Source organism: Denticeps clupeoides, chromosome 13 (assembly GCF_900700375.1).
Source record: "Denticeps clupeoides chromosome 13, fDenClu1.1, whole genome shotgun sequence".
Taxonomy (NCBI): Eukaryota; Metazoa; Chordata; class Actinopteri; order Clupeiformes; family Denticipitidae; genus Denticeps; species Denticeps clupeoides.
The window spans coordinates 20,494,607-20,522,136 of NC_041719.1; the positions used below are offsets into that span (position 1 = coordinate 20,494,607).

General features: G+C 43.3%; 1 protein-coding gene across 4 annotated transcripts in view; it reads left to right on the forward strand.

Moving 5' to 3' along the window:
* shc2 (SHC (Src homology 2 domain containing) transforming protein 2) overlaps nt 1–27,530 on the forward strand; it is a 55,727-nt gene that overhangs the window by 18,496 nt on the left and 9,701 nt on the right. For all 4 annotated transcript variants that reach the window (XM_029000393.1, XM_029000389.1, XM_029000390.1 and 1 more), the window contains 2 exons: nt 5,673–5,799; nt 14,836–14,995. In XM_029000393.1, the coding sequence (XP_028856226.1) occupies nt 5,673–5,799; nt 14,836–14,995 (287 nt within the window). The remainder of the gene's footprint in view (nt 1–5,672; nt 5,800–14,835; nt 14,996–27,530) is intronic.

The following is a 27,530-nucleotide window of genomic DNA, read 5'->3' on the forward strand; positions in this document are numbered from 1 at the left end:
CGTAGCGGTTCACATGGTCAGTTTGCCATTTGGATTAGAAGCATTTAAAGGAGAGCAGTGTGCCCTAATCAGGTGCTTATTCTAGGCGTTTAATTTGTACAAATGATGTGCACTTGCCATTTTAGGTTTTTGTTAGGTTTAGGATTTGTCAAGGCACAGACAACTGACAGAGCAAGCAACACGAAACTAAAAATGAACCACGAACCCAACTTACCTTTACATTTACATTTACATTTACATTTACGGCATTTATCACAGGATTCGTTAACAGCAGATCTGCTTCCTGTATTTACTTTTGTTGTTCTAGTGGTGATACATCTGGCCAATGAGCAGAGAGAGAAAATCGTGTGATTTGGAACAACACATTTTGGTTCGCTTGGATTTTTCCCTGTGTGAAAGCAAACCGAACCAAGAAGAAAATGATATAATGTTACAAACTCACTGACTGATGTGGACCAAAGCAAATGTATTAATGTGTGAAAGCGCCCTTGAACTTTTCCTAGACAGCTAGAACAAGTTGCCCTGGAAAGTGTTAAGCAAAAAAGATAAGAAGCCACTAGTTGACCAAGGCATGTACATACTTTCTGTCACTTCCAGTCAATGTTAATGTATCTCTTCAAAGTCAGCATCTTGGCCGCTCCAACCAAATAGCACACAATTGGATAGTCATTAGATCACAATGTTCAATAAAGATGTTCTAAAGATCATTAGATCACAATGTTCAACTTGCTCACTCGTGATATGACACATTTATCTCATATGCTCCAAAATGTTTTCTATACCAGGAAAACAACTCTGGCAAATTTTGTGAAAAATGCAAATTTGCAGAATTTCACAAATTCAGGAAGGCCTGCAAGTGAGCCATCCGCAAGCATCATATCGCTTTTGTAATTTATGCCATTGGCAGTGACAGACAGAATAACTTATTTCACATTTGGATACTTCTGAGTGAGCTATCTCTGGGTTCAGCACTTCAACTGGGGGGAATGAAACACTTTTAACTTCAAATGTCATCCCTAATTGTGATAAACAGCACAGCACACGGTACACACAATGAAATGTGTCCTCTGCTTTTAACCCAGGGAGCATTAACCCGGGGAGCATTGAGTGGTGGCTCAGGATTCGGACCGGCAACCTTCTCTCTGAAACTTCCAGAGAGATTAGCACTGATTACAGTTTTGCTGATCTAGCAGCATGTCGTTTTTCTGTAATAGCCAGAAGAGCTTTCTCTGTGGAGTGGGCAGTCTGGTGCTGCACTGTTTGGTGTGCTTGGCGTGAGCTGGTATTATGTCCAAGGACTCCCTGAATTACCTCTGAATTAATCACACAAATTCACCAAAATGTATATTATGGCTCCCTCGCTAATCCCATGTCCAGTGTGTGAAATGTACAGCTTGACGAAGTGAGGATTTCACCTGTGGGAAGTGTAGGAGACTAGTTGAAATGACGGAGAAAATAGCCGAGCTAGAGAAGCGCATCCGAAATTTATATTTTATTAGAAAACAGAAATCTTAATTGACTCTTTTCTAGTTCCGGACGCGCACCAGCCAAATCAGCCGGTGAGTGTCTCTACCAGCGATGCATCTGCTGGGTCCAACAAACCACTGGCTTTATTCATTGGCGACTTTATAGTTAGAAACGTGAGGATAGCGGCACCAGCAAATAAAATCCTGTGTTTTCCTGGAGCCGACATCCGCGCAAAATTAAAAGAGCTGGCAAAAAATAACTGCAGGTACTCCAGTTTCGCGATTCACGTCGGTGCTAACGATATCCGGCTACGCCAGTCAGAAATAACCAAAGATAATTTTATAGAGATGCTTGAACTGGCTAAAACGATTTTGGATAAAGTAATCTGCTCTGGCCCATTACCCCAGTTTCGGCGTAGGGACATAAATCGCTGGTTGTCGGAGTGGTGTCCAAAAAATAAAGTGGGTTTTATTAATAACTGGCCAACATTTAGGGGGAAGCCTGGTCTTTTTGGGTGAGATGGCATCCACCCCAACTGGGCGGGCGCCACTCAGTTGTCTAAAAACTTAGCTCATAGTCTTAGAACCAAAAAACAAAACAGACTCGCCAGAGCCGAGACCAGGCAGCAGACAGACTGGCTAACCCGAGTGTCTGCCATTTGTGTAGAGTCGCCACCCAGCGTGTACAATATTGACACTGTGTCTTTACCTCGCTCTATTAAAACAAGAGATTCTACAAGAAACATTAATAATAATACTCATAAATATGCTGACACTGTGTCTGTTCCACGGGCTGGACGGGGTGTCTGTTTCAGCAACTTACTACCCGGTACTATCATTCCTTCTAAACGTACCACCAGCACTCCCGATATAAGAATAGGATTATAAAATGTTAGATCCCTTACACCTAAAACGCTCATTGTCAATGAAATTATTACAGATCAGGGGTTTGATGTACTGTGCCTGACCGAAACTTGGTTAAAACAAAACAAATTTGTAGCATTAAACGAGTCTAGTCCTCCTGGATACAGCTATGTACACCAACCTCACTTAACTGGAAGAGGAGGTGGCATTGCAGTAATTTATAAGGATAACCTCAGTATTACTCATAAACCTGGACATGGATATAACTCTTTTGTGATTCTACATACCAATATAACTCATGTAGTCTCACAAAATAAAAAACCTGAGTTAATTCCATTGATTATTATTTACAGACCCCCTGGACCTGATTCTGAGTTTCTTAGTGAATTTACAGATTTTGTCTCCAACTTAGTTGTATCTGTGGATAAAGCCCTAATTGTCGGTGACTTTAACATCCACTGTGATAAATTATAAGACTCACTAAGAACAGCATTCCTGTCTATATTAAACTCAGTTGGAGTTGAGTCTATAACATATAACAGGACCATGAAGGTGGTCACACGCTCGATCTTGTACTGATCTTCGGATTAAATATAGAAGATATAGTTACTCTTCTGCAATCTGAAATGATCTCAGATAATTTCCTCATCGCTTTTAAAAAATGTATCAGACACAATAAACTCAACCCCCCTCGTTATAGAGAAAAACAGACAATTACATCAAGTATGGCACAGAGGTGTATTAATGCCTTACCAGATTTACCAGTTTTACCTTACCAGTTAGATAAAGTTGCTCCCCTCAAAAGGAAGATAGTAAGAGATAAAAACTTAATTCCTTGGTATAATGATCACTTGCGCTTGCTTAAGAAGACCACCCGGAAATTAGAACATAAATGGCGTCGAAGTAAATTAAACATATTCCGAATAGCTTGGTAGGAAAGCCTACTTAACTATAAGAAGGCTCTTAGCGCGGCTCAATCAACGTATCTCTCCTCGTTAATAGACAAAAACAAAAACGATTCCGGATTCATCTTATTCGTCAAATCAATGTGCTTGAGTCAGCTTTCAAATTATAGACCGATATCCAACCTTCCGTTTATATCAAAAATCTTCATAGCCCAGCAGCTGAGAACACACCTAGATAGCAGCAATATCCACAAAGTATATCAATCGAGATTTAGACCTCATCATAGCACTGAGACAGCGCTGGTTAAAGTGGTAAATGACCTGCTGTTGGCCTCTGATCAGGGACACATCTCGCTGCTTGTCCTGCTTGATCTGAGTGCAGCGTTTGACACTATCAATCACGCTATTCTCCTTGCCAGATTAGAGAATGTTATTGGGATTAAGGGAACAGCCCTTGAATGGTTCAGATCAGACCAACTGATATCAGTTTTTGGACATCAATGGTGATTTGTCTTCACATAGTAAAGTAGAGTTTGGTGTTCCACAAGGTTCTGTCCTAGGTCCGTTACTTTTTTCCCTATACATGTTTCCTTTAGGTGACGTCTTCCGCAAATACGGTATTAGCTTTCATTGCTACGCTGACGACACACAGCTGTATCTGTCAGCCAGATCAGAGGCAGCAGCTGAGCAAAATAGAGAATTGTCTGAAGGACATTAGACAGTGGATGCTCACCAACTTTCTCCTGTTAAACCCTGATAAGACAGAAGCTCTTGTACTTGGGCCTCAAGCAGCCAGGCATAAACTGGCTGACTACATCATGACCCTGGATAGCCTTTCTATTTCACCAAGTATTGAAGTAAAGGATCTAGGTGTCATCATTGACGCAGGTCTCTCATTCAATTCACACATAGATAATGTCACTAGGATAGCATTCTTTCACCTTAGAAATATTGCGAAAATAAGAAATATCATTTCAATGCACGATGCAGAAAAGTTGGTCCATGCATTTATTATATCAAGGTTAGATTACTGGAATGTATTACTGTCTGGATGCTCTAGTAGGTGCATGAGTAAACTCCAGCTAGTACAGAATGCTGCAGCCAGAGTTCTAACTAGAACTAGGAAATTTGACCACATCACCCCAGTCTTACAATCACGTGACTGGCTACCCATCAAATTTAGGATTGACAACAAAATTTTACTTTTGACCTATAAAGACCTCGCCCCACAGTACCTGAGTGGACCTTTAGCTATTTACGACCCACCACGCCCCCTGCGATCAATGGGTGCAGGGTCACTACTCGTACCCAAAGTACAGAAGGTCACAGCTTGGAGCAGATCCTTCTCCTATAGAGCTCTGCAATTGTGTAACGGCTTGCCGGTCAGTGTTTGGGACACAGACTCAGTCTCAGTGTTTAAATCGAAACTGAAAACCTATCTGTTTTCTCTGGCCTTCTGTCAAAGACCCAGACATGGTGACACGGTTCTCCACGTCTACAACTATAGGGTTTTTTCTCTTATTGGACAATCACAAACCCTGCACTGACACCACTTGCAGGTTCACTCTGCCCTGGAAGGGGATCCCTCTCTGTATCACTCTTTCCCAATGTTTCTTCCTTTTTTTTCTCACTCCCCTCCTTTTGTGTGGAGTTTTTCCTTGTGGGCAGAAGGGTCAAGTGTGGGGCCTGTCAAAGCCTATTGAGACATACTGTATGTGATTTTTGGCTATATAATAAATAAATGTTGTTGATGTTGTTGTTGAATTGCCACCTTACCGTGATGAAGGGGTTTGTGGGCTTTACATGCTCTGAACCTCACTTAAGAGCAATACGTTCAACTTTTCTTCAAGGTTACTGTTGAAATGATGCTCTGTCCCTAATATCAGCCTTTTGGTGAGACACCTAAGATGAACAGGGTTTAGATGCCTGACAACCTGCAAACCAGCTACATGACAAAATCAGTTATCCAGACAAGCCTCAACCCACCCCTTTCTAGACTCTGTTGCCATCATGTGCCCCCTTCACATTTCTGTCTGACCCCCCTCATGTATGCCTGTCTAGTACTAGCCCTGCCAGGAAAACTAAGGAGAGAATTTCAGCGGTGAGACATGTCTCTGTGCCTCTGCATATACCATTACCTCCACGGGCTGATAAAGGTTTTGGTGCACTGCGTGAAAGCATCATTACTCTAACAGTTGGGGAAGCGACGCTAGGGGGCAGAGTGCCGAAGACAACATGCTCCACATCTCTGCTTCAGGTTCATATAAACATTTTGAGTTCTCACTGTGTTCCTGCATCATTTCGTTTGGCACGGGACTTGCTAGATATCTGTATTATGTTTATGTCATTGGACTTCCATAGATAGTCATGCCCAAAGTGATTGCCACAGTGAAACACATCACTCTTATCAAAGTAACCCAATGTTGTGTCTCCTCAGCATGTCACATCTTGGAGTGCTGTGATGGTCTAGCCCAGAGTGTCATCTGCACAATTGGTCAGGCTTTTGAGCTGCAATTTAAGCAATACCTGCACAGTCCACCTAAAGCCATCAAAACTGCAGAGAGGTAAGAACCTTAGTAACCAAAGTTACTGTAATTCAACATTTTCTTGAGGAAATAAAAATAAGGAACTTTAGCAATTACTAAGACAAAGATACCGGAATCAAAATCTTTGTATGTAGTCTCTCATATGGCCACACAGACACACACACAGACACACACCCCCACACGCACAAACACACACCATCATTAATTTGACACAATTATTCCTGGATTGATGTAGGCGTAGATCTAAAGCTTTGTTTCTAATTTTACTTTAGTATAAACTAAACTGATAGAATTTTCACCTTTTTAACTGTGATTCACACTTTATGCCGAACAGTCTTTAAAAGGTGACTGCGGTAACTTCGCAATAAATTACTCCAAAGAAAGGATGTCCGGGAATGTCCTTTTTTATTTCCATCATTCGGGCATGTTATATATATACACTGCTTTTCTCTACTGAAAAAGAAGAGACAACCCGTAGCAAATCCTGCATGTCCATTAATTCCAGTTGTCAGGGCTCCCTCAGTCTACAAGACAAGAATAGGTTTATCAATAAAATCCATATAATAACACTCGTCCCCATTAAATTCACCCTTGGTGAGCAGTGGGCAGCCATGACAGGCACTCACAGTGTGGTGCTTTGCTCAGTGGCACCTTGGCGGCTTGTAATTCAAACCGGCAACCTTCTGATTACAAGTCCGATTCCTAACCCGCTAGGCCACCACTGCCCTTGGTGCCCTTAAGCCTCCTTTATGGCCCTTATTTTCTCCTGTACTGGGCAGAGACATTCATCTGTGATCTTATGTCCCAGATAAGTCACACTTGGTGCCATGAACACACGTGTAATTTTTCAGTATCAGTACTGTCTCTCAGTCATCCATGACATGGTTATCTCAAAAAAGGTTATTCCACTGGCAACTAGACTTGTTATGGATTCTTTGCAATGTTTTGCCCTTTCATTCCATTCTCAAGTCTCAAGTTTGAGAAAGCTCTCTGGAATGGAAGGGTGAAACGTTGTCATGGATTCATAACAAGTTCAGCTGATTTATGATTGTAAAGATTTTGTTGAACACACCCCACACTCTCCCCTCTCTGATACAGGACCCCTGTTTTCACCCCTACTAACACAGACCTCTTCCAAAACTTTTTTGAATTAAGTCATTAAACACCAAAGTGTTCTTATTAACTAAGGTTAATGTCTGCAGAACATTTCCCTTAATGAACTAAGGTTTAAATCATTAACATATTGTTTTGTAATATACAGCAAATACAGAAGCAAAATTGAGAGCTTATGCCTTTAATATTTAAATACTGTGTTTACAAATTCTGGTTTGTGCTACATGATGCTGTATTGGTCCTCACACACCAAACCCTGTTCTTATAAACCAGACCTTATGTCAGGTATAACAAAAGATATGTGAACTGATTTGTTATAGACTACACCAGTTTTCCTGCTTGAAGAAATGTTAATCAGAATATTTACATTTACAGCATTTATCATACGCCCTTATCCAGAGCGACTTACAATCAGTAGTTTACAGGGACAGTCCCCCAGAGCAACTTAGGGTTAAGTGTCTTGCTCAGGGACACAATGATAGTAAGTGAGATTTGAATCTTCTGGTTTATAGGCGAGTGTGTTACGCACTAGGCTACTACCACGCTACCAAACAAATTTTTACAGAAAACAAACACAAACTACTTCACAGACCCCAACAAAAATGAAACACACTAATTTCATGAAAAAAAATGAAAAAAAGTGTTTATTGCAGAATTTAGTTATTTTACTTATTCTCTGAGCAGCAATGTTGTTCTCCATCTGTAGATTTTTACTCGTAAGAGCTCATTAATTACTTTAGAGATTTGGGGAAGACCAACCCTCAGTTTTTCTAGCACATCATCACATATCAACATGAACATTATCACCACATTTACATTTTAATCATTGAGAGTTGTGTGTTTTACACTTTTAGATGACTCCCTTCCTCAACTATATTAGAGTTACTCTTGGGAAGATTTTTGCATGACACTGTATGTTTAACAGTAATTTCACTAAGCAGTCAGTATGACTGTAATAACTGACCCAGCATATAGCATAAGTGCAAGTGTTCCAAGGTCCCATCATAATTAGTCAATACTATAAAGAAAAAAAAACACACATTCACATAACATTCACATAAGATTCAAAGAATAAATTTCTCTTTTGTGTTGCACGAAGTAGCATATGTACATCTTATTTTCTTCCACAGAACTGTAATCTTCTCCTGTGCTTTGCTGTCTTCTGTACTGCAGAATAAAGCTGTCTTTTTTAATATTAAATTTGCGAATATACCGCAACACGAAAGTGGCCATTTAAATCAAAATAATATTTAACAAATATTATTATGTGGTGATAACAATTCTATTCTTTTTTTCACTTTTAATGTTCTTACTGATTTGTTTCCATATCTTTGTGCTGATCAATGCTTCATAAATAATGCTAGATACATGGTTCTTTGAATTGTATCTCCTCTGTCTTTCAATCATGTTGCTATTAGAGGAAAATTATTTATTTCATAAATACATAAATAACACGATTAAATCAGTTATGGTTTTGAAGAGGAACATGTAATCTTTCCTTGAACAATCATTTAGAACTGAATACACAGTAAAACCTTTAGAATTCTTCTGAAGTTAAAACAAGATTGCCCCAAAAACTGGTTTAAAATGGGCAGTGTAAAACCAAGCACCTACCAAATTAGCCCATGGTATAAAGACAGAAAGGGAAAAAAAGGTCTTTTCACTTTCATTGAATCATTTTCCCAAAAATGAAACTTTTCTCATAATTGTGATAAAATGGCTTAATGAGGAGTAAACAGCATTTACATTTAACATTTAAGGCATTTAGCAGACGCCCTTATCCAGAGCGACTTACAACGTGCTTCCATCTTACCATAAATAAAGGGATCAATTCTGGTTCACTAGGACCCCCAACTATCTTTTTATTCACTGTTTTGTAGTTTCTGTACATAAGTCAGACAATAAGAAAGTTACAAGTTAATCTAAATATTCTCTAAAGAGGAAGGTCTTCAGCTGCTGTTTGAAAGTGCTCAGTGACTGTGTTGTTCTGACCTCAAGGGTAAGTCCATTCCACCACCGATGGGCCAAGGCAGAGAAGAGTCTAGATCAGTGACTTCCTTTTACCTTCAGAGATGGAGGGACCAGGCGAGCAGTAATGGAGGCTCTGAGAAGATGAGGTGCAGTGCAAGGTATAATAAGGGATGTGAGGTAGGATGGTGCTACTCCATGTTTGGAGACCACCATCAGTATTTTGAATCTGATGCATGCAGCTACTGGGAGCCAGTGGAGGGTACGTAGCAGAGGGGTGGTGTGGAAGAATTTTGGAAGGTTGAAAATCAGTCGTACTGCTGCATTGTAGACACAGCGCTCAAGGATTTTAGAAAAAAATGAGAGGAGAGAAACTGGTTGGTAATTGTTGATATCTGTAGAATCAGCAGAAGATTTCTTTAGGACTGGAAGATCCTGGCTATTTTAAAGGCAGATGGTACATGGCCAGATGTGATTGAGCTGTTTATGATATAAGCAATGAAAGGAATGACTTCAGGAGTGATGGTTTGGAGCATTGCAGAAGGGATTGGATCTAATGGACAGGTGGTTGGATTGCCATCTGAATGATTTCATCTGATGTGATACAGATTTAGAGCATTTGTAGAATCTTTGTCCAACACAGTCCTACAACTGAGCTTACAAACAGACAGTAAACAAGGTCTAGATTCCTACCTTCCCAGAAAAGACAAATACAATAATAGACTTGAAGCATTTAAACAAAATAAACAAATTAGGTTTAGTCAACAGTGGTACAGTTAACTTCATAAAAAAGGGCCTGAAAGTTGAATCATGGCAACTGGACTTTCTTTCTTTAATGTAGAGACGTAAAATTGACTTTTTACAATCCAACATCTTCTAAGTAATTTAACAGCAGCTGGGTCAAAAGAAACAAATTTACTCATGGAAAAAAAACACCCCTTCATCTGAACATTTACTTTATGTTCACAATAACATTTTCTCTTGTTTGCGTAAGGCAAACATCTTTGTCATTTTGTTTTCTGATTTTCAATGCATCGCTTTCATCCCTTAAAAGTGGCAGGTGCTCAACTTCATGGTTTGCTGATGTCTCAGCAGGACGGGATGGGACATGACTGGCCTCACCAAGTTTAGGTTGTTTAACATTTTTTGCTGGACAAACATGGTCTGAGGCTTTGGTTTTCAGAGAATCTGTTTTCAGCGGTGTGCGTAGATTTCCCATCTTCATTTTGAGTCTCTGTGTCAACTCATAGCACCCACTGAAGGATAATTTTTCTGCTAAGCAAGGGTGTTTCTTGATAAGTGCCTCTGAAACTTTACTGAAGTTTGCACTGCTGGGATAGGATTTCTACTTGTATATTTCATTACAAACCATCTCCAGAATATCAGACTTCATCTTGGGAGTGACAGCCAGCCTTGATCCTTCAAAAGAGCATTTCCTCTCTCTAATTGCAGTTCAGTGTTATAATAAAAGCATGGGATGATAAGTTGTTTTGGCCACTGTTGATTTTCTCGTAGAGACTGTTTTGTTTTTAGGAAACAAAATCTTTACAATGCCAAGACTCTCAAGTTCTCCAGTTTCTGTCAAATTTACAAACAAATCCACCAAATCTTTGTCCTGATACTGTAGTCTGAATCTGTAATTTAATTCACTGATTCAGGAATCCCATCTGGCAAAAGCAACTTTCACTGACAACAATGTCAGGCTTTAAGTCCTCTTCAGAGATGATTTGTGTTTTCTTGCCTTGTGTGTTCTGAATGATCCATAAATATTGGTTTTGTATGAGCACTCACTAAAAACACAAGGAACAGTTTCAGTATTTTTCAGGTGCTGTCTAATGTGATGGATGTAGCCTTTAAACAATGATGTGTGTTTGTATTCACAAAGCAAGCATTTATAAGTTGTCAATGCATCTTTTTGAAGGGAATGCTGAGGAGGCCTCCTTGACACATGGCTCTTCAGAGAACTCCAAGTATTAAATAAACAAGGACAGTCTGAATAAACACAAGGATAGGGATGATGACATCCAAAATTCCTATGATCAATCTTAAAATGCTTGAGAAGCACAGAACGCTTGACTGTGGAGACATCACAATCTTTGCATTTCCACATTGAGTTACTTGTGAATGGTGAGGCTCACATAAAAGTAAACAGATGACTATTTACTGCGATATGTTAAAATAGGTGTTTAGGCACATCACTTAAGATGTGTTTGGTATCAGAGAATTGTGCTGACCTTGTTAAATGTTAGTAATGTATTTAAACTCATCTGATGTTACCTAGAAGTTGCAGGAATGAATAGTTTTGAATGTATTAACACAGGTAGATTGCTATTGCAGTAATATGTAAATATTGTATGTATGTCACATACAATATGTATGTATGTATTACAGAGCTCTCTCTCTGCTGATCTAAAGATAAGGACAAATGGACACACCTTTTTTCAATTTACCCTACAACGTTAATCTGCGAACTTAAATTCAGCATGAGCCACAACCATGGATGTTGACGTTTGCAAACACAGATAAACACACATAAAACATACTGAATGATAAGAAACCAAATCAACATACCTAACAGGTGTTACACACAGCACTGGATAAAGACTGGTAGCAGAATTCCTAGTAACTGCAGCATGTGTGGGAGAGACTGAATGCAGTGACTCCCTGAGTGGCATGTTAATTTGTTCCAGATGTGATAAAGCACTTGTGTTTATAAAGCATTTTAACTCAACAAAGGAGCCGACGGAAGTGCTGTACATTAAAATTAAAATACCAGGGACAAAAAGTTACTAAAATGAAGATAAAAAAAACATGCAGCAATTTGAATAAAAAAAAATAGTTTTTAAATGAGATTTAAACACATTGAGCATGGTCATTCCAAAGACGAGGGGTGGTCACTGCAAAAGCTCTGTCACCTCTGAGCTTCTAATGGGACTTAGGAACAGGTAATAGTCTCTGGTCTGAAGACCTGAGAAAACGGGTGGAGTGTAGGAATGGAGTAGGTCTGACAAAGCCGTTCAGTGATTTAAAAACAAATAAAATAATTTTAAAACAGACTCTAAAACAGACATGGAGCCATGTATTCAGGCTAAGATCAGGGTTATGTGATCTCGCCTGTTTGTACCAGTAAGAAAATGTGCAGTTGCATTTTGTACTAACTGAAGGCAAGATAGAGATGTCTGGCTGATCCAAAAAGCAATGAATTACAAAAATCAAGGCTGGACGTAATGAAAGAGTGAATCACTGTTTTCAGATTTAGTTTGGAAAGGACTTGGCCAGGCGCCTCAACTGAAAAAAAAGCATGATTTTACAATAATGTTAACCTGTGCATCCATTTTCAGAGTTGAGTCCATTTTTACACCTAGGTCTGTAATAAATGATTTTTCACAAGGGGCTCGGGAAGCTAGGTCAATACAGGGGTCACCACTACCAGAAAGCATACATTTAGGTCTCATTTAGGTCCAGGAAATTTAAGGCTTGAGGAGAGGAGAGCTGGATAGAGCACCCCTTGTTACTCTTAAGGGGAAAGTAGACTTGACAGTCATCTGCATAGCAATGAAAAGAAACATTGTGTTTTCGAAAAATAGTTCCAAGAGGAAGTAATTATAATGAGAATAAAAGAGAAATAATAAATAAGAATAAAGCACTGTGTTACCCCCCACAAAGTGCTGCTGAAGATGAGAAAGAGTCCTTAATAGAGACGAAGAGGCTATCACACAGATATTTGAGAGCTGGACCCCTAATACCCAGCCAATGCTCCAGCCTTGAAGCAAGAATATCATCAGCAATTGTATCAAAAGCTGCTGTAAAATTGAGAAGTACACGTCCCCAAAATCATTTGCTAAGATTATGTCATTAAAGACTTTTAACAGAGCAGATTCTGTACTGTGATGTGATTTAAACCCAGACAGAAAAACTTCCAGGATTAGATTTTTTCAAAAAGTTTAGATATCGGCCTTTGAAATCGGCCTAAAGCTTGATTAGCAGTGGTATCAAGACCTGTTTTTTTTAACAGGGGTTGAACAACAGCATGCTTTAAACTTTTGGGCAAACACTGCAACATTCAGTGGTGCAATTGATGGGTGGTCAAGTGGTGGCACGATCTGGGCTCTAATGCAATCCACTTTTTCCATAAAAAATGCTTAAAAAAGATTCAGCCTTTAATGGCACAGGTTCCTGAGAGTTAAGAATGGAATTTAGCGTGTTAAAAAGTTGGCAGGGATTATGTGAATTTTTAGATATTAGGTTAGAATAGAATTTGGTTCTAGCCACTTTCACTGGCCTCTGATATTGCCACCTGTGCTCATAGACCATTTCAAGGAAACTTGCAAGCATTTTTTTTTTTGCTCAGCACCCCTATACTCTCGTCTGATAGTGGTGTCATTTAAATCAGAGTAATTGCTCCTCGGGGTTGCCAGACAGCGAGGGTTGGTTACACATAAAAGAGCCGCAAAATTGAGCAGTAGTGGAGGGTTTTACAACACGGCAGGTCCGAGCAGCAAGAAATGGCTTCACAGTTTTAACAGCAGAAGTAAAATCAAATAAAACAGGCTTCTGATATGAGGACCCTGCGTCTCCAACTTCCAGGTTACCTACTGATATCACGTGTTATAACAAGGTCCACTGTATGCACCCGCTCCTGAGTGGGCCCATTTATAGATTGCTCTAGATTAAAAGAGTCCAGTAGATTCAGGAAGGCTTGTCCGGGCAGCAAACGTGTATACTAAAATCTCCCACGCTGATTGTATATGGGATTGAAATTTGCCAGGAAGTCCAAAAAGTCACTTAAGAAGTCTTTATGGTATGTAGGCAGCCGATAATGCACCGCACAGAAGATCGCAGGCAAATGTCCCAGTTCAAAGAGTGAGATTTCAAACGATGTAAAAGGAACATGCAAGAAGATTTGTTTGCAGTCAAATTTGGATTTAAGTATTGCTAAGCCACCTCCACGACCTGAACACCATGAGGAATTAAAATATGAACAGTCATATGGTAGCAGTTTGTCTAGCGGGCTGGACTCACCAGGGGACATCCAGGTTTCTGTCAAGCAAAGAAAGTCCAGTTCATGTAAAGTAAAAAAAGGATGTAGGTTTTGTTTACCAGTTATCTGGCATTCATCAAGCCCAGCCTGCAAGGGTCCAGTCCTTGTTGGACCATAAAGACCTTGGGTTGGCGAGACAGGCTCGGCGTCAGCTTCGCCAGCTGCCCGCTGAGTTGGAGCTGAAGTTTGCCAGAGAAAGGTTGGAATTCCAGAGGAGAGTGGAGGAGAAAAGGCATGATTTTTAGGGCCAGGCTGACTCCACTTTGCAGTTCCAAAGAAGTGTAGGATGGTTGTAAGTTAACAGTGAACAAGCAGTAGCTATGGCACATTAAAACAAGACAAAACGATGAAACACGCGTAGAAAGGGTAGTGACTGATGTCAGGCCACACAGGCATCATCTTGGACACACACACTCAATAGAACAGCCAACAAACATGCTGGCATTACAAGAAAATGTAGTTGGACACTCAGTCATGCATTCACTTTTACTTTACTTTCCATAAGTGTTGTCTGCAGGGCAGTGTGTGCCCCCTCCCAGACCCTCTCTGCCCATCTAAACCGCTCGTTCTACTCAGTGCTCATGGCAGGGACTCACCCAGAGCGTCACTAATGTGTGTGTGTGTGTGTGTGTGTGTGTGTGTGTGTGTGTGTGTGTGTGTGTGTGTTTGTGTGTCCAGAGCATTGCATCTTCCATGCTTTTTTTTTCTGTTTTTGGTCAATTACAGTCCTATGTCTGTGATTATATTTAGTATCCTACACTCATCTATGCACAAATCAGATTTGTTATTTTTAATTCTAAACAAATAAATATTTTTACTGTTTCTGTGTTAAGGACTGAAATTTTTAGAATACAGTAGTTTATTAAGACTGGTTGTCTTTTTTTGCTGTGGTTGTTTATCATTATTTATATTGTTTGTTACAACTGTAACAGAAATATCAGAACAGACGAGTCCGCATGGGGTGATGATGATGACTCTTCAGAGCATGACTACTACAACAGCATCCCAGGGAAGTTCCCCCCTGTTGGGGGTGTGGTTGATTCAAGACTCAAACTCTCCACCTACAGCTCAACACAAAGTGGAACCGCACAGGTCAGCTATAAGTCTTCGTAAAAAATTATATTCTACAACTATTTGTATCTATCTTATTATGTATGGCGTTATTTTCAAAGCACAATATATGCAACAAAGTGTATGGGGAGTGTTTGAGAATGTCAGATTTACTAGCTAATTAGAAATATTGAATTAAATGCTTAACAACAACATTTATTTCTTATATAGCCCAAAATCACATACAGTATGAGTCAATGGGTTTTGACGAGCCCTATAGTTGACACCCCCCACACTTGACCCTTCTGCACACAAGGAAAAACTCCACAGAAAAAAAACTCTAGGAGAGAGAAAAAAAGAAAAGAAGAAACCTTGTGAAGGAGTGATACAGAGAGGGACCCCCTTCCAGGGTAGAGTGAGCCTGCAAATGGTGTCAGTGCAGGGCTGGTGATGATTTGTACAATATAATAATAAGTCCTACAGTTGTAGGGTTGGAGAAGTCCAGAATGTAGTCCAATGTCATGGTTTAGATTACGTGTTCATAATGATGCTACTGGTCCACTTGAAGATCCCTGAACCTGTAGTTGTAACGGTGGTGGTGGCTGTGGTGACCCTCTGGTTTGTTTCATGCTATGTCCTCGTTTAGCAGTTGTCAGAAACCAGGATTTATTTGCTTGACTCTTCACTGGAGCCTGCCAGTAGTCTGTACGCTTGATTCCGTGTCTCGGAGAAAACAAACAGAAGCAGCGGCAGACGGTGGCACTGTACGACCAATACTGAAATATGTGGTGATAGTAGTATATTTAGTAGTATATTTAAGGGGCAATGGTGGCCTAGCGGTTAAGGGAGCGGCCCTGTAATCAGAAGGTTGCCGGTTCGAATCCCGATCTGCCAAGGTACCAGGGTGATGGGTTACATGCAGAGGACAAATTTCACTGTGTGCACCGTGTGCTGTGCTGCTGTGTATCACATGTGACAATCACTTCACTTTCACTTTAATATTGGTGCTACAGTGGCCCGGTACCCTAACTAGGACAGCCTAACTAGGGTGAATTTAACTTTGTCTGTGTCTGTGTCTAACAGGGGGACTCTGTGATGAACTGGACTTTATAATTGACACTGTCAAAGTGAAGTGAAATGAGTGTTTAGGACTTTAACAAAAAGCCAGAGACAACAGCTAAGTTTTGAGATTGGATTTAAACACTGAGACTGTGTCTGAGTCCCGGACACTGACAGACAAGCCGTTCCACAACTGCGGTGCTCTATAGGAGAAGGATCTGCTTCCAGCTGTGACCTTCTGTACTTTTGGTACCAGTAGTGACCCTGCACCCATTGATCGAAGGGGGCATGGCGGGTCGTAAAGAACTAAAAGTTCATTCAAGAATCTATGTGCAGATTTGATTGGGTTGGAAGTCGGTTTCTTGTCTCCAAGATACAGATAGCTAGCAATTTCTTATTCATATCTGTATATTTATTTGAAGCCAAAAAGACAAACGTCTACATTAGTGAGCCTGACTCAAGATCTGCATCATTATAGTGCCACAACAATTAAGCATTTAGATTCTTTGGGTTTCTCAGTACCTATTGTGCACCTCCACTGCCTCCAGGGGTGTCACGGACATGTCATTCCTGATCACTGAACCCAGTGTAACTGGTATGAGGAGTGAAAAATGAAGCACAGGGTGGACATATACGTTAGGGGGCAGTTTCAGTTTAAATGTGACGGTGTTAATCTAAAACGCAGCAAAAACAGGGCAGAGAAAACGTGAGGTAAGCTTTGTGCTGGGAAGCCGCTTCCTTTTACCGATGGTTTTTAAAATTGCTGTCTGCAGGGCAGCGTGTGCCCCCTCCCAGACCCTCTCTGACCATCTTGTCAACATGAGCCATTCCAGACAATTCTTTGTCCCATGGACACAGCAGGGGATGATAGCCAAGCACATATCAAAAAGGTGTTAAGCCTGTGGAGGATTGATGTAAGGAATTTTCGGCATACCGTGCCTAAGTAGTACACCCAGACATGCTGACAACTTTGCAGTATGGCCTTAGGAATCTGCTTGTCGCTGAGACAAGAAACATCAGGAAAATAAAGTTCACACCCCAATAGTTATGTTTTCATCAAAGAAATTTATGACAAAATGTCTTTGTAATTTTTGATGCGATGACGATGAGACGAGACATCTCATGTTGGTTGCCACTGGTATTCTCTTAGACTAGTCTACTCCTATCATTGTACTCCTCACCTGGTTGCTACCACACACACCAAAATTACTGGAGTAGTTTTTGTTACTTATTCTCCTTACATTGTCACGTAATTATTTGTACTTTTTACAAAAATAGCCCTGTTACCCCCTATTTCAGTTTGGCTTGTTTTCATTCCAGTTACATAAATTATTTTATGTTAATATGTATATATGTGGTGTGAAGGTGTCTCAACTGCCAAAATGTCCCAGCTGTCTGGATTGATGGCACCTGGGGACTTGTACCCAATCAGGATTTTATATAATAAAATCCTTTTATTATATAAAACGGATAATGTATAAAATATATTATCAATTTTCGTGAACTTGTCCTTCTTAGTGGACTTGACAACTGTTGTGTGTTTTGAGTTGTGTGTTGGGTTCCGCCGCATTTTTTGTGAACTTGACCATCGCGGCGTGTTTATTTGTGTTAATTAATAAATCCTTGTTCCCAGAATGTCCCGTCTCTACGCTTCCTTCCCCCATCAGCTCACTGACATGACAGAATGTTCGAGCCCACACCAAAAGCACACGGACAAAAAGCAAGGAAGTAGACCATGGAGAAGAGCGCATCCAATTGTGGTAGGTGCGGGCACCAGCGGGGAGAGCTGGATGGTCGTCCGTGGGGTCGGAGAGATCCGCAGCCAGATGCGGCGGGACCGTGATACGACCCCCACGTAGTGGTTGAGCAGTTTCTTCCCGGCAATGCAGGGGGTCAAGCCGTGGTGAGAGTGTTGAGAATCCACGAAACCCGGAAGCTGCAACGGAGGCCTTGGGGAGATGGCCGGAGTACTGTGCATGGGAGCTGATCGCGCCTTGGCTCAAGCGGGTAAGCAAGGTGAACAACCCATGGGACATCGACCCCTTGAGAATCCGCGAAACCCAGAAGCTGCAACGGAGGCCTTGGGGAGATGGCCGGAGTACTGTGCGTGGGAGCTGATCGCGCCTTGGCTCAAGGGGGTAAGCAAGGTGAACGACCCATGGAACATCGACCCCTTGAGAATCCGCGAAACCCGGAAGCTGTAACGGAGGCCTTGGGGAGATGGCCGGAGTACTGTGCGTGGGAGCTGATCACGCCTTGGCTCAAGGGGGGTAAGCAGGGTGGACAACCAACGGTACATTCCAGTCCATTTTAACATCCTGTGGCATGTACTTTGCTGCTCTTCCCTCCCTCTCAGACGCCAACAAGATACTGAGACTGAGGGCGGAGTTTGATCAGCCAGAGTTTGAACCCTGCCGTCACAACCACACCCAGTGCCAATCAGGATCCTGTGCAAGAAAACTCAGCACTCAGCGGGTGATGAGAGGGTTGCGCCTCCCGTGATCCTGGCTGTGCCCCCTGATGAGGTCCCGGAGATCCCAGAGAGGGAACCAGATGGAGGGAACCTCTCTTCTTTCTGTCTCTGTCTGTGTGTGTGCGTATGTTTGGTGTGTGTCACCCCCACTTCCCCTCTTTATGTCCATCTGATGGCGACCAAGCAGCGGAGCAGAATCCCAGGGAGGAAGTTCCTGAGCCGACTGCACTGGTCCAGGTCGAGGTGGACCCAAGGTTCCCCTAAGTGGGGGGGTGCAGCTCGGGTTGGGGGCTCCTCCTGAGGGGAGGGTGGGTGGTGAAGCAATGAAGCTGGGTTCTCTGGTAGCCTGTAAGTAGGGCAGGCCAGGCATGGCCCTGCGTCCGCTTCCAAAGGGGCGGAGCGCACAGAGCCCCCTGGAAGGCATCAGGACCCAGCTGAGACAGGCAGGATGAGGGCCTGCTTGTCCCAATGGACGCAGAAGGGATGGTGTGGTGAAGCCCCTCACTGGCACCAGGGACGTGCAGCGGGAGGGGCTGTACGTGCCCAGAAGGCATCAGCCTGGGGTGCAGTGAACGGTTACCGGAGGGTCCGGGACCACCTCCCTGTGCGATGCCAGGAGAGAAAGTGGTCGCTCTGCCAGCAGGGACGTGCAGCAAGAGGGGCTGCACGTGCCCAGAAGGCATCAGCCTGGGGTGCAGTGAACGGTTGCCGAAAGGTCCGGGACCGCCTCCCTGTGTGGTGCCGGGAGAGAAAGTGGTCGCTCTGCCAGCAGGGACGTGCAGCGACAGGGGCTGCATGTTCCCAGAATACAACAACAACAAAAACATTTATTTCTTATATAGCCCATAATCACATACAGTATGTCTGAATGGGCTTTGACAAGACCTGTCTTGACACCCCCACACTTGACCCTTCTGCACACACGGAAAAACTCTAGGAGAGAGAAAAAATGAAAAAAAGAAACCTTGGGAAGGAGTGATAGAGAGAGGCATCCCCTTCCAGGATAGAGTGATCCTGCAAGTGGTGTCAGTGAAGAGTTTGTGATTGTCGATAAGAAAAAAAAAAAAAGTCATTTAGCAGTTTAGCAGTTTTCCTAAGTTTGATGGGTAACCAGTGCAGTGATTGGAAGACTGGGGTGATGTGGTCAAATTTCCTAGTTCTAGTTAGAACTCTGGATGCAGCATTCTGTACTAGCTCGGGTTTCCTCATGAACCTACTAGAGCATCCAGACAGTAATGCGTTGCAGTTATCTAACCATGATGTAATAAATGCATCGACCAACTTTTCTGCATCATGCATTGAAATTATATTTCTTACTTTTGCAATATTTCTAAGGTAAAAAACTGCTATCCTAGTGACATTATCTACATGTGAATTGAATAAGAGACCTGTATCAATGATGACACCTAGATCCTTTACTTCAGTACTTGGTGAGATAAAAAGGCTATCCAGAGTTATGATGTAGTCAGCCATCTTATGTCTAGCTGCTTTAGACCCAATTACAAGAGCTTCCCTCTTATCAGGGTTTAACTGAAGAAAGCTGGTGACCATCCACTGTCTAATGTCCTTCAGACAATTCTCTATTCTGTTCAGCTGCTGCCTCTCATCTGGCATTGCTGATAGATACAACTGTGTGTCATCAGTGTAGCAATGAAAGCTAATACTGTGTTTGCGGATGACATCACCTAAAGGTAACATGTATAAGTAAAATAGTAATGGACCTAGGACAGGACCTTGTGGAACACCAAACTCTACTTTACTATGTGAAGTCGAATCACCATTGGTGTCCCCAAACTGATACCGATCCATCAGATATGATCTGAACCATATAAGGGATGTTCCCTTAATCCCAACAACATTCTCTAACCTGGCAAGGAGAATAGCGTGATCAAAAGTGTCAAATGCTGCACTCAGGTCAAGCAGAACAAGCAGCGAGATGCGTCCCTGATCAGAGGCTTCATGGATATTGTTACTGTCTAGGTATGCGCTCAGCTGCATACCTTGGATATTGGCCTATAATTTGAAAGCTGACTTCAATCAAGATCAGTTTTTTTAATCAGCGGTCTGGTGACTGCTACCTTGAACAAACTTGGTACTAAGCAAAGAGTTAATCATTTTGAGGATAGGTTTTATAACATCAGGTGCTATTTGTTTAAGGAACCTTGTAGGAAGTGGATCCAATGCGCAAGTCATTGATTTGAAAATTAGTTTAATTAGTTCATGCTCTTTAATAAGGTTGAAGCGTTCTAATCGGTGGTCAGCTATTTTAAGATTGTTTTCCATAGAAATATCGACAGAGATGTTTGTTGTTCTTCTAATCTTGTCTCTATTCATAACTATTTTAGTATTAAAGAAATTCCTAAAATTGTCGCAACTATGATGATATTGAGTGGTAGTATCCGTTTCTGTCTTATTCCTGGTTATCTTGACTATAGTGTTAAAATGCACCAGCCTGGGGTGAAATGAATGGTCGCTGGAGGGTCCGGGACCACCTCCCTGTGCAGGGCAGGGAGAGAACCTGGTCGCACTGCCAGCGGGGACGTGCAGTGAGAGGGCCTGCACGTGCCCAGAAAGCACCAGACAGGGGTGCCGTAAATGGTTGCCAGAGGATCCGGAATGACCTCCCTGCGCGGTGCAGCAAGAGAAGCTGGTCGCTCTGCCAGCAGGGACGTGCAGCGTGAGGGACTGCATCTGGAACCCGGAATGGTCGGCCCTGATGTTTTCTGTGTGCAGGTTGGATGAACAGAGGCCAACTGTGGTTTCCTTTGTGGACATTTATTGAAATTGACCTTCTTTGTAATACACAAAAGATGTGCAGGTGAAGTCCACATAATTGGGAGTCTGTTTTCTCGAGGCTTACGTATCCAGCACTGGCGTGTACGAATGAGGCTACACATTGTTGACCCTATTGGACACTCCTTCCGACACCATTCGTTCGCCAAACTAATTATGTAAGAGCATCACCTTTATATTTAGGTGACGTTCTCACATTTAGTGATTACGGGGACACACTGCCTAAAGTTATTACAGTCAAGTTTTTGAGTTAAACTGAGATTTTTTATTCATGGGCATTTGAATGGAAATCATAAATTAGTGAGATGGCAAGGTGTTTCATGGTTGTGCAGGACCAGGAGAGTAGGACCATTGTGTATCTCAGGTGTTTGGACAACAACAGGGCAGTAAGTGTTCTTCACTTTTTTAAAGAAGGAGTACAGAATTTTGGTTTACCCTCTAGGATAAGGTGCAACCATGTGGTGAGAAAAAATGCCAGATGGCCAAAGGAACAGGCAGGAGAAGTGTCAGTTTAAAATTGTTCTGTTGATGGGTAGAAAATGGCCCACTAGGCAGTAGCACGAAATAAATAATTTTTCTGTTTTTAGTTACTGTAACATTTTAAGTCACATTAAAACGGAAAAAAAATAGGAAGAAATCAGTGCTACACTATGTAAGTGTATACACTAAAAATGAACACATTGGCCCTTTAAAAAAATAAAAGGAATTAAGAATTCCAACTTAAAACAAGTTTTATACAATAATTACAGCATGTGAATCAAGTGAATTTGGCACTTGATTCACATGCTGTATAATAGTATAAAACTTCTCTCTTCTGCACTCTCAAACACTGACGATTCTTTGAGAGCTGGCATCAGCGTTCTGAGAACTCGTTGGACCTCCTAAATCTGCTACCTTACACGCTAGGCCATCTAGAGTGTAAGGTCATTGTAAAGCCAAATCATCAGAAAACCTCACACTAATTCTGTGACAAGTGTTGTAAGACTACCTTTTAAAGCCTCTAATTGTCCCATCAAGAACTTGCAAGTTGCATTGTAATTAATTTGTGCGGCCAAGGTGTAAAGCTGACATGCATGCATTTATACTACTGAAAACTCACACACACAGGTGTGATACAGGTGAAATGGATGCACACACATATGAAAGGCGCACACAGATACAGCTGAAATAGACGCACACACAGGTGAAATGGACTTTTGTAATCACACTTTTGTAATTACTTACAATATTTGTAATTATCAAGGTCAATAGCAGTTGCACAAGCATTTTACTGCATATCATACCGTCTATGACTGTATATGTGACAAATAAAAATTTGAATTTGAAGAATCTGAATCAGAAAGCTTTATTAATCCTGAAGGAAATTGCTTATGCTCAAATGCACAGAGAAAAATACATATAATGTAAGTACAATGTATGTACAAGACATACAAGTACACAGAGAGACAGACATACATTTATGGAGTATAAATAAAAATAAGCAGTAAAAACTGACCCTCCACCTAAGTTCATTCTAAACTTCATATGCCCCTGCAGAAAACTCCCTAGGGTTTGAAAGCTAACCAAAGGCTTGGGAGGTATGGGAAGAAATGAGATAAGACTAGCAAAGGCCCAGCCAAGGCATAATAAATTATAAGGAGCGGTGGTATGGCCAACTATCACAAGCTTAAAATGAATTAATTTCACTGAAAAATGATTTATCATTTAATCAAGACAGAAAGGTAAAATTTTGGCAAGACAAAAGTTTTGTAGCCTATACAGAAATTAAACAAATTTACTGCAAATACAAAAATATGTCAGCAAATTAAGTAGTGGTGTTGTGAGATATATCTTGTATGACTTCCATGAGCTTGAAGAACTGCATCCATGCGGTTTGGCAAGGATTCATACAATTTATTGATGAAGTCATCAGGAATAGCAAATAAAGCAGTCTTGCATGCCTCCCAGAATTCATCATTATTCTTTGGTTTCGTCTTCCATGCTTCCTCTTTCATCCTACTATAGTGTTAAATGCATCCTGAAGAGGGACCGTGCGGTGAATGATGGGTCCTGAGGAGACCGAATGACCATCCACGGAGGTGATTGTGAGAGGACTTGTGAGGAGTTCCAGGGGAATGTGATGTTGTCGGACGAAGGAGCGGTCTATGAAATTTCCAGCCGCCCCGGAATCCTCAAAGACTGTGGTGGAGATGACTCGCTGATTCCATTCCAGGACGGCCGGGAGAGTGAGTCGGGAGGTCGGTGTCATCAGATGTGGAGGATAGGACCCAGCTGACCGCGCCACGCCGATCTGCTGGGTGTCCCGTTTCCCCAGACGAATAGGGCAGGTCAGCCGGAGGTGTGAGGGGGAAGCGCAGTATGCACACAAACCCTCCCGAAAACGCAGCTGCTTTTCTTCGGGTGTGAGGGTTGTCCATCACAGCTGCCTGGGTTCCCTCCTATGGTCTGGAGGAATGACGGTGGGCTGAGGTGGTGAGAAAGGCGGTCGGGGAGTCCGGTGCAGGGTTGGAGTGGGGGCTGCAGTTTTCGGGAGTGCCAGCAGGCACAATCCTCAGCACGAGTTGTATGAGGGCCTCATACGTTGCTGACATCTCCCGGCTGACCATCTCCCCACGAATTTGTGGGGCCAGTCTCTCATAGTACATCATCCGGAGGGCGTGGTCGCCCAGCGTAGTCTTTGCAGTTAGGGTCCAGAATCTTGCGGTAAACTGGCTGACAGATGAGGAACCCTGGCGCAGACGGTAGAGCTGCGACACGACGTCTTCCACACCGTTCGGATGGCAGAAGGTGATTTTCAATTCCTCCACGAATTCGGAATATGAGAGGGACGCAGAACTGGGTGAGCTGATTCGCAAGGCCACCCACTCCGCCGCGGGACCAACGAGCAGGGTGAATAATAAGGCGATTCATGATCGGGACTGGGGTAGCGGCTAGGCTGCAGCTCGAAAATCAACGAGAGAGGGGTGAGGAGTGACTCGCCGCTCCCCTCGGTCCCGTTCCAGCGCTCCGGGAGCAGCAAACTGGGTTCGGGAACCGCGGCAGGGCGAGGGCTCTGCGCAGCATTCGCCGCTTCATGCTCTCGGTGCACGACAGTCATCTCATGTAGACCTCCTGCGACAGACATCCAAAAAGATTCTCCTGCCACGCTACTTGATCGCATAAAGCAGCGAGTTGTGAAGCGCGTACTTCCGGCTCAGTCATTCTGTCACACGAACCGGGATCAGAACGAGAGAGGCGTGTAGGAGGAGACGAAAAACGTCGGTGCGGCGGGACGCAGCGAGGCAGGTAAGTTCCTCCGCGTTTATCTGCGAACGCGAACAGCGCGAGCCGCAACACCACACTGATGTTGTCGTTCGCGTTTTAAGACACAAGACAGGGCAGAACAGGGTGACAGGAAGGAGTTCGAGAATCAGGAGAACAGAGAGGACAGGTACTCATACACCTCGGGGCCGAGTCAAATGACGTGCGTCCTTCAATGACTGAGTAGTTGGCAGCTGCTCTCTAGCCTAATTTATAGGAGTCACGTTACCTCGTTTCCGTGTTACTCCCGGTCACATGATGGAGTCATGTGACAGTTCATGAACCTGTGTGTGATCATGACCTGGCAACGTCGTATGTGTATTTTGAGTTCTGGCAATTGCCACAGACCTGCGGGCTAGTTTTTATTTCTTCCCTTTATGTCCACTGTTTTCGGCTATCGCGCCGCATTTATTTGGGGTGGTAGTGGCCTAGTGGGTAACACACTCGCCTGTGAACCAGAAGACCCAGGTTCAAATCCCACTTACTACCATTATATCCCTGAGCAAGACACTTAACCCTAAATTGCTCCAGGGGGGGACTGTCCCTGTAGCTACTGACTGTAAGTTGCTGTAAGGGCGTCTGATAAATGATGTGAATGTAAATTATTTATTTATAATAAAAAAATTAAATAAAATAATATATACCAAAAGCGCTTAGCCAGGCATGGTGAGTGCAGGCGCCAGCAGGAAGCGCTGGAGGGACGCCTGTGAGGTAGAGATCCGCGGCGAGATGCACCACCCGTTCTGGTGGACCGCTTTCTTCCCGGCGAGCCATGGCGTGGCGCCGCGCAATGACGTCAACCCCTGGAGAGTCAGTGAAACCCGGAAGCGGCAACAGAGGCGTTCCTCCAGTGGAGCGATGGGCCAGAGTACTGCCTGTGGGAGCTGATCGTGCCCTGGGTCCGATATGTCAGCAGGGTGGACAACCCTCAGGATCACCAGTGGGAGGACACGAATGACGAAAGCGACAATGACGTGGATTGGTGGGCGGTTGGGGCCGGGATGGCTCCGGCCATCCGTGACGACCCACATGACTTCCGGGGTTATGAGGAAGACAAAGGAGACACGGACTACGATGAGCCATGATGCGGGATGGGCGTTCGGTGCTGGGATGACTCCTTCCATTGCTCCCGTCCAGGTTCGTTGCGAGGTCCGGGGAGACCCACGTCACTCCCAGAGGTGTGAGGACAGCAAGGAGGAAGACGGCGACGAGGAGGTAAGCTGGTTGAACATGGCGACGGGAGGTCAGCCAGCAACTGCGCTGGTGGGACTGCCTCGCGGGGAATCCGCCTCTCCATCTCTGGTCACTCCCCATCTGAACGGCCCTGCCAGTCATATATAAGATCCTGTGGTGTGTACTTTGCTGTTCTTCCCTCCCTTTCAGACACGGAGAAGATCACCACTATCCTCACGCATCTGGGGCTGGGGTGCATCCCTATGGCAGAAGGGAGAGACAGACAGAATGGGTTTTCAGGACTTCCTGGAGAGACTGAGGGTGGAGTTTTTTTCGGCCAGAGCCTGAGCCAGGGATCGAACTCTGCCCCACCACCACACCCAGCGCCAGTCAGGATCTGGTGCAAGAAGGCCCAGCGCTGGTGGGCAGCGAGACGGTTGTACCTCCGGTGATCCTGGCTGTACCCCCTGAGGAGGTCCCGGAGAGCCCAGAGCGGGAACCAGAGAGAAGCCGGTCGCTCTGCCAGCGGGGTCGTGCAGTGAGAGGGGCTACATGATCCCAGCAGGCACCTGCGCAGGGCAGGGACGACGCAATAGGCGTCAAAGGGGACATGCGGAGACAGGGCCCGCATGTACCTGGAAGGATCGTCCTTGATTTATGTATGCAGGTTGGAGGGTCGGGGACCACCATTTAGGACCATGCTGTGGAGCCAGCCCGAGGGTCCGGGGCCACCATGCGGAACCACACCAGGGAGCCAGCCTGATGGGCTGGGTCCTCCAAAGGGAGGACACAACAGAAGCCCTGTGGTTTATAAAATAAATGTATCTTCATTGGAACCTCTCAACCATGCCAGCAATGCACTGTATTACACTAAAACACTTCTCCACATAAGAAACAAGAAACATTTTTCTAAACAAAGAACCAAATGTTGTTCATTATTCAGCCTCTCTTAAACCATATTAGCACAAAGCCAGCTCTTCAATCTGCGCAATGCACTAAACCTCCTCTCCGCTTCACATGAAGACACTGGTACCACCAACAAGATTCTGATGAGCACCTCCACCTGATCAAACAAGCCCTGCACCTATAAATATAAACACATCACGCTGCTTAAGCTAACAATATATGTTGCCTATGTGAAACTTTGCACAAAGGAGCTGAACTGTCCTGTGTTGTGCTTGTTGAACAAATGTAGTGATCAATAATCAGTTTTAATGCATTAAACACATGACTGAATGCATAAAAAAACTCACCAGGCAACTATATACATGCCAATCAGCACTGCTCTACACCTCACAGTGCACTTTGGGTTGTTATAAGACTTGTTATAACTCTTAAACAGTGTGTTTTTAAGTAGCAAAACTTGTATTGTGCATTCAACAAACATTAATCTATTGTTTAAATAAAAAATATTTTGTGTTTTATAGGGTTTTGTGGGTGACACATTTATGTCAGTGGGTGGATTTTTGCTTATGCATGTAACACACATCTGTGTTACATGTAACGCTCAACTATTTACATCCGACTCATTCATTTCCTCTCTCTCCTAGTCTAGTTCTCACAAAGCATGCTGGTACAGTCAGGTTGGCTGGCCTCCACTAGTGGTGGCCTAGTGGTTAAGGAAGCGGCCCCGTAATCAGAAGCTTGCTGGTTCGAATCCCGATCTGCCAAGGTACCACTGAGGTGCCACTGAGCAAAGCACCATCCCCACACACTGCTCCCCGGGCGCCTGTCATGGCTGCCCACTGCTCACTCAGGGTGATGGGTTAAATGCAGAGG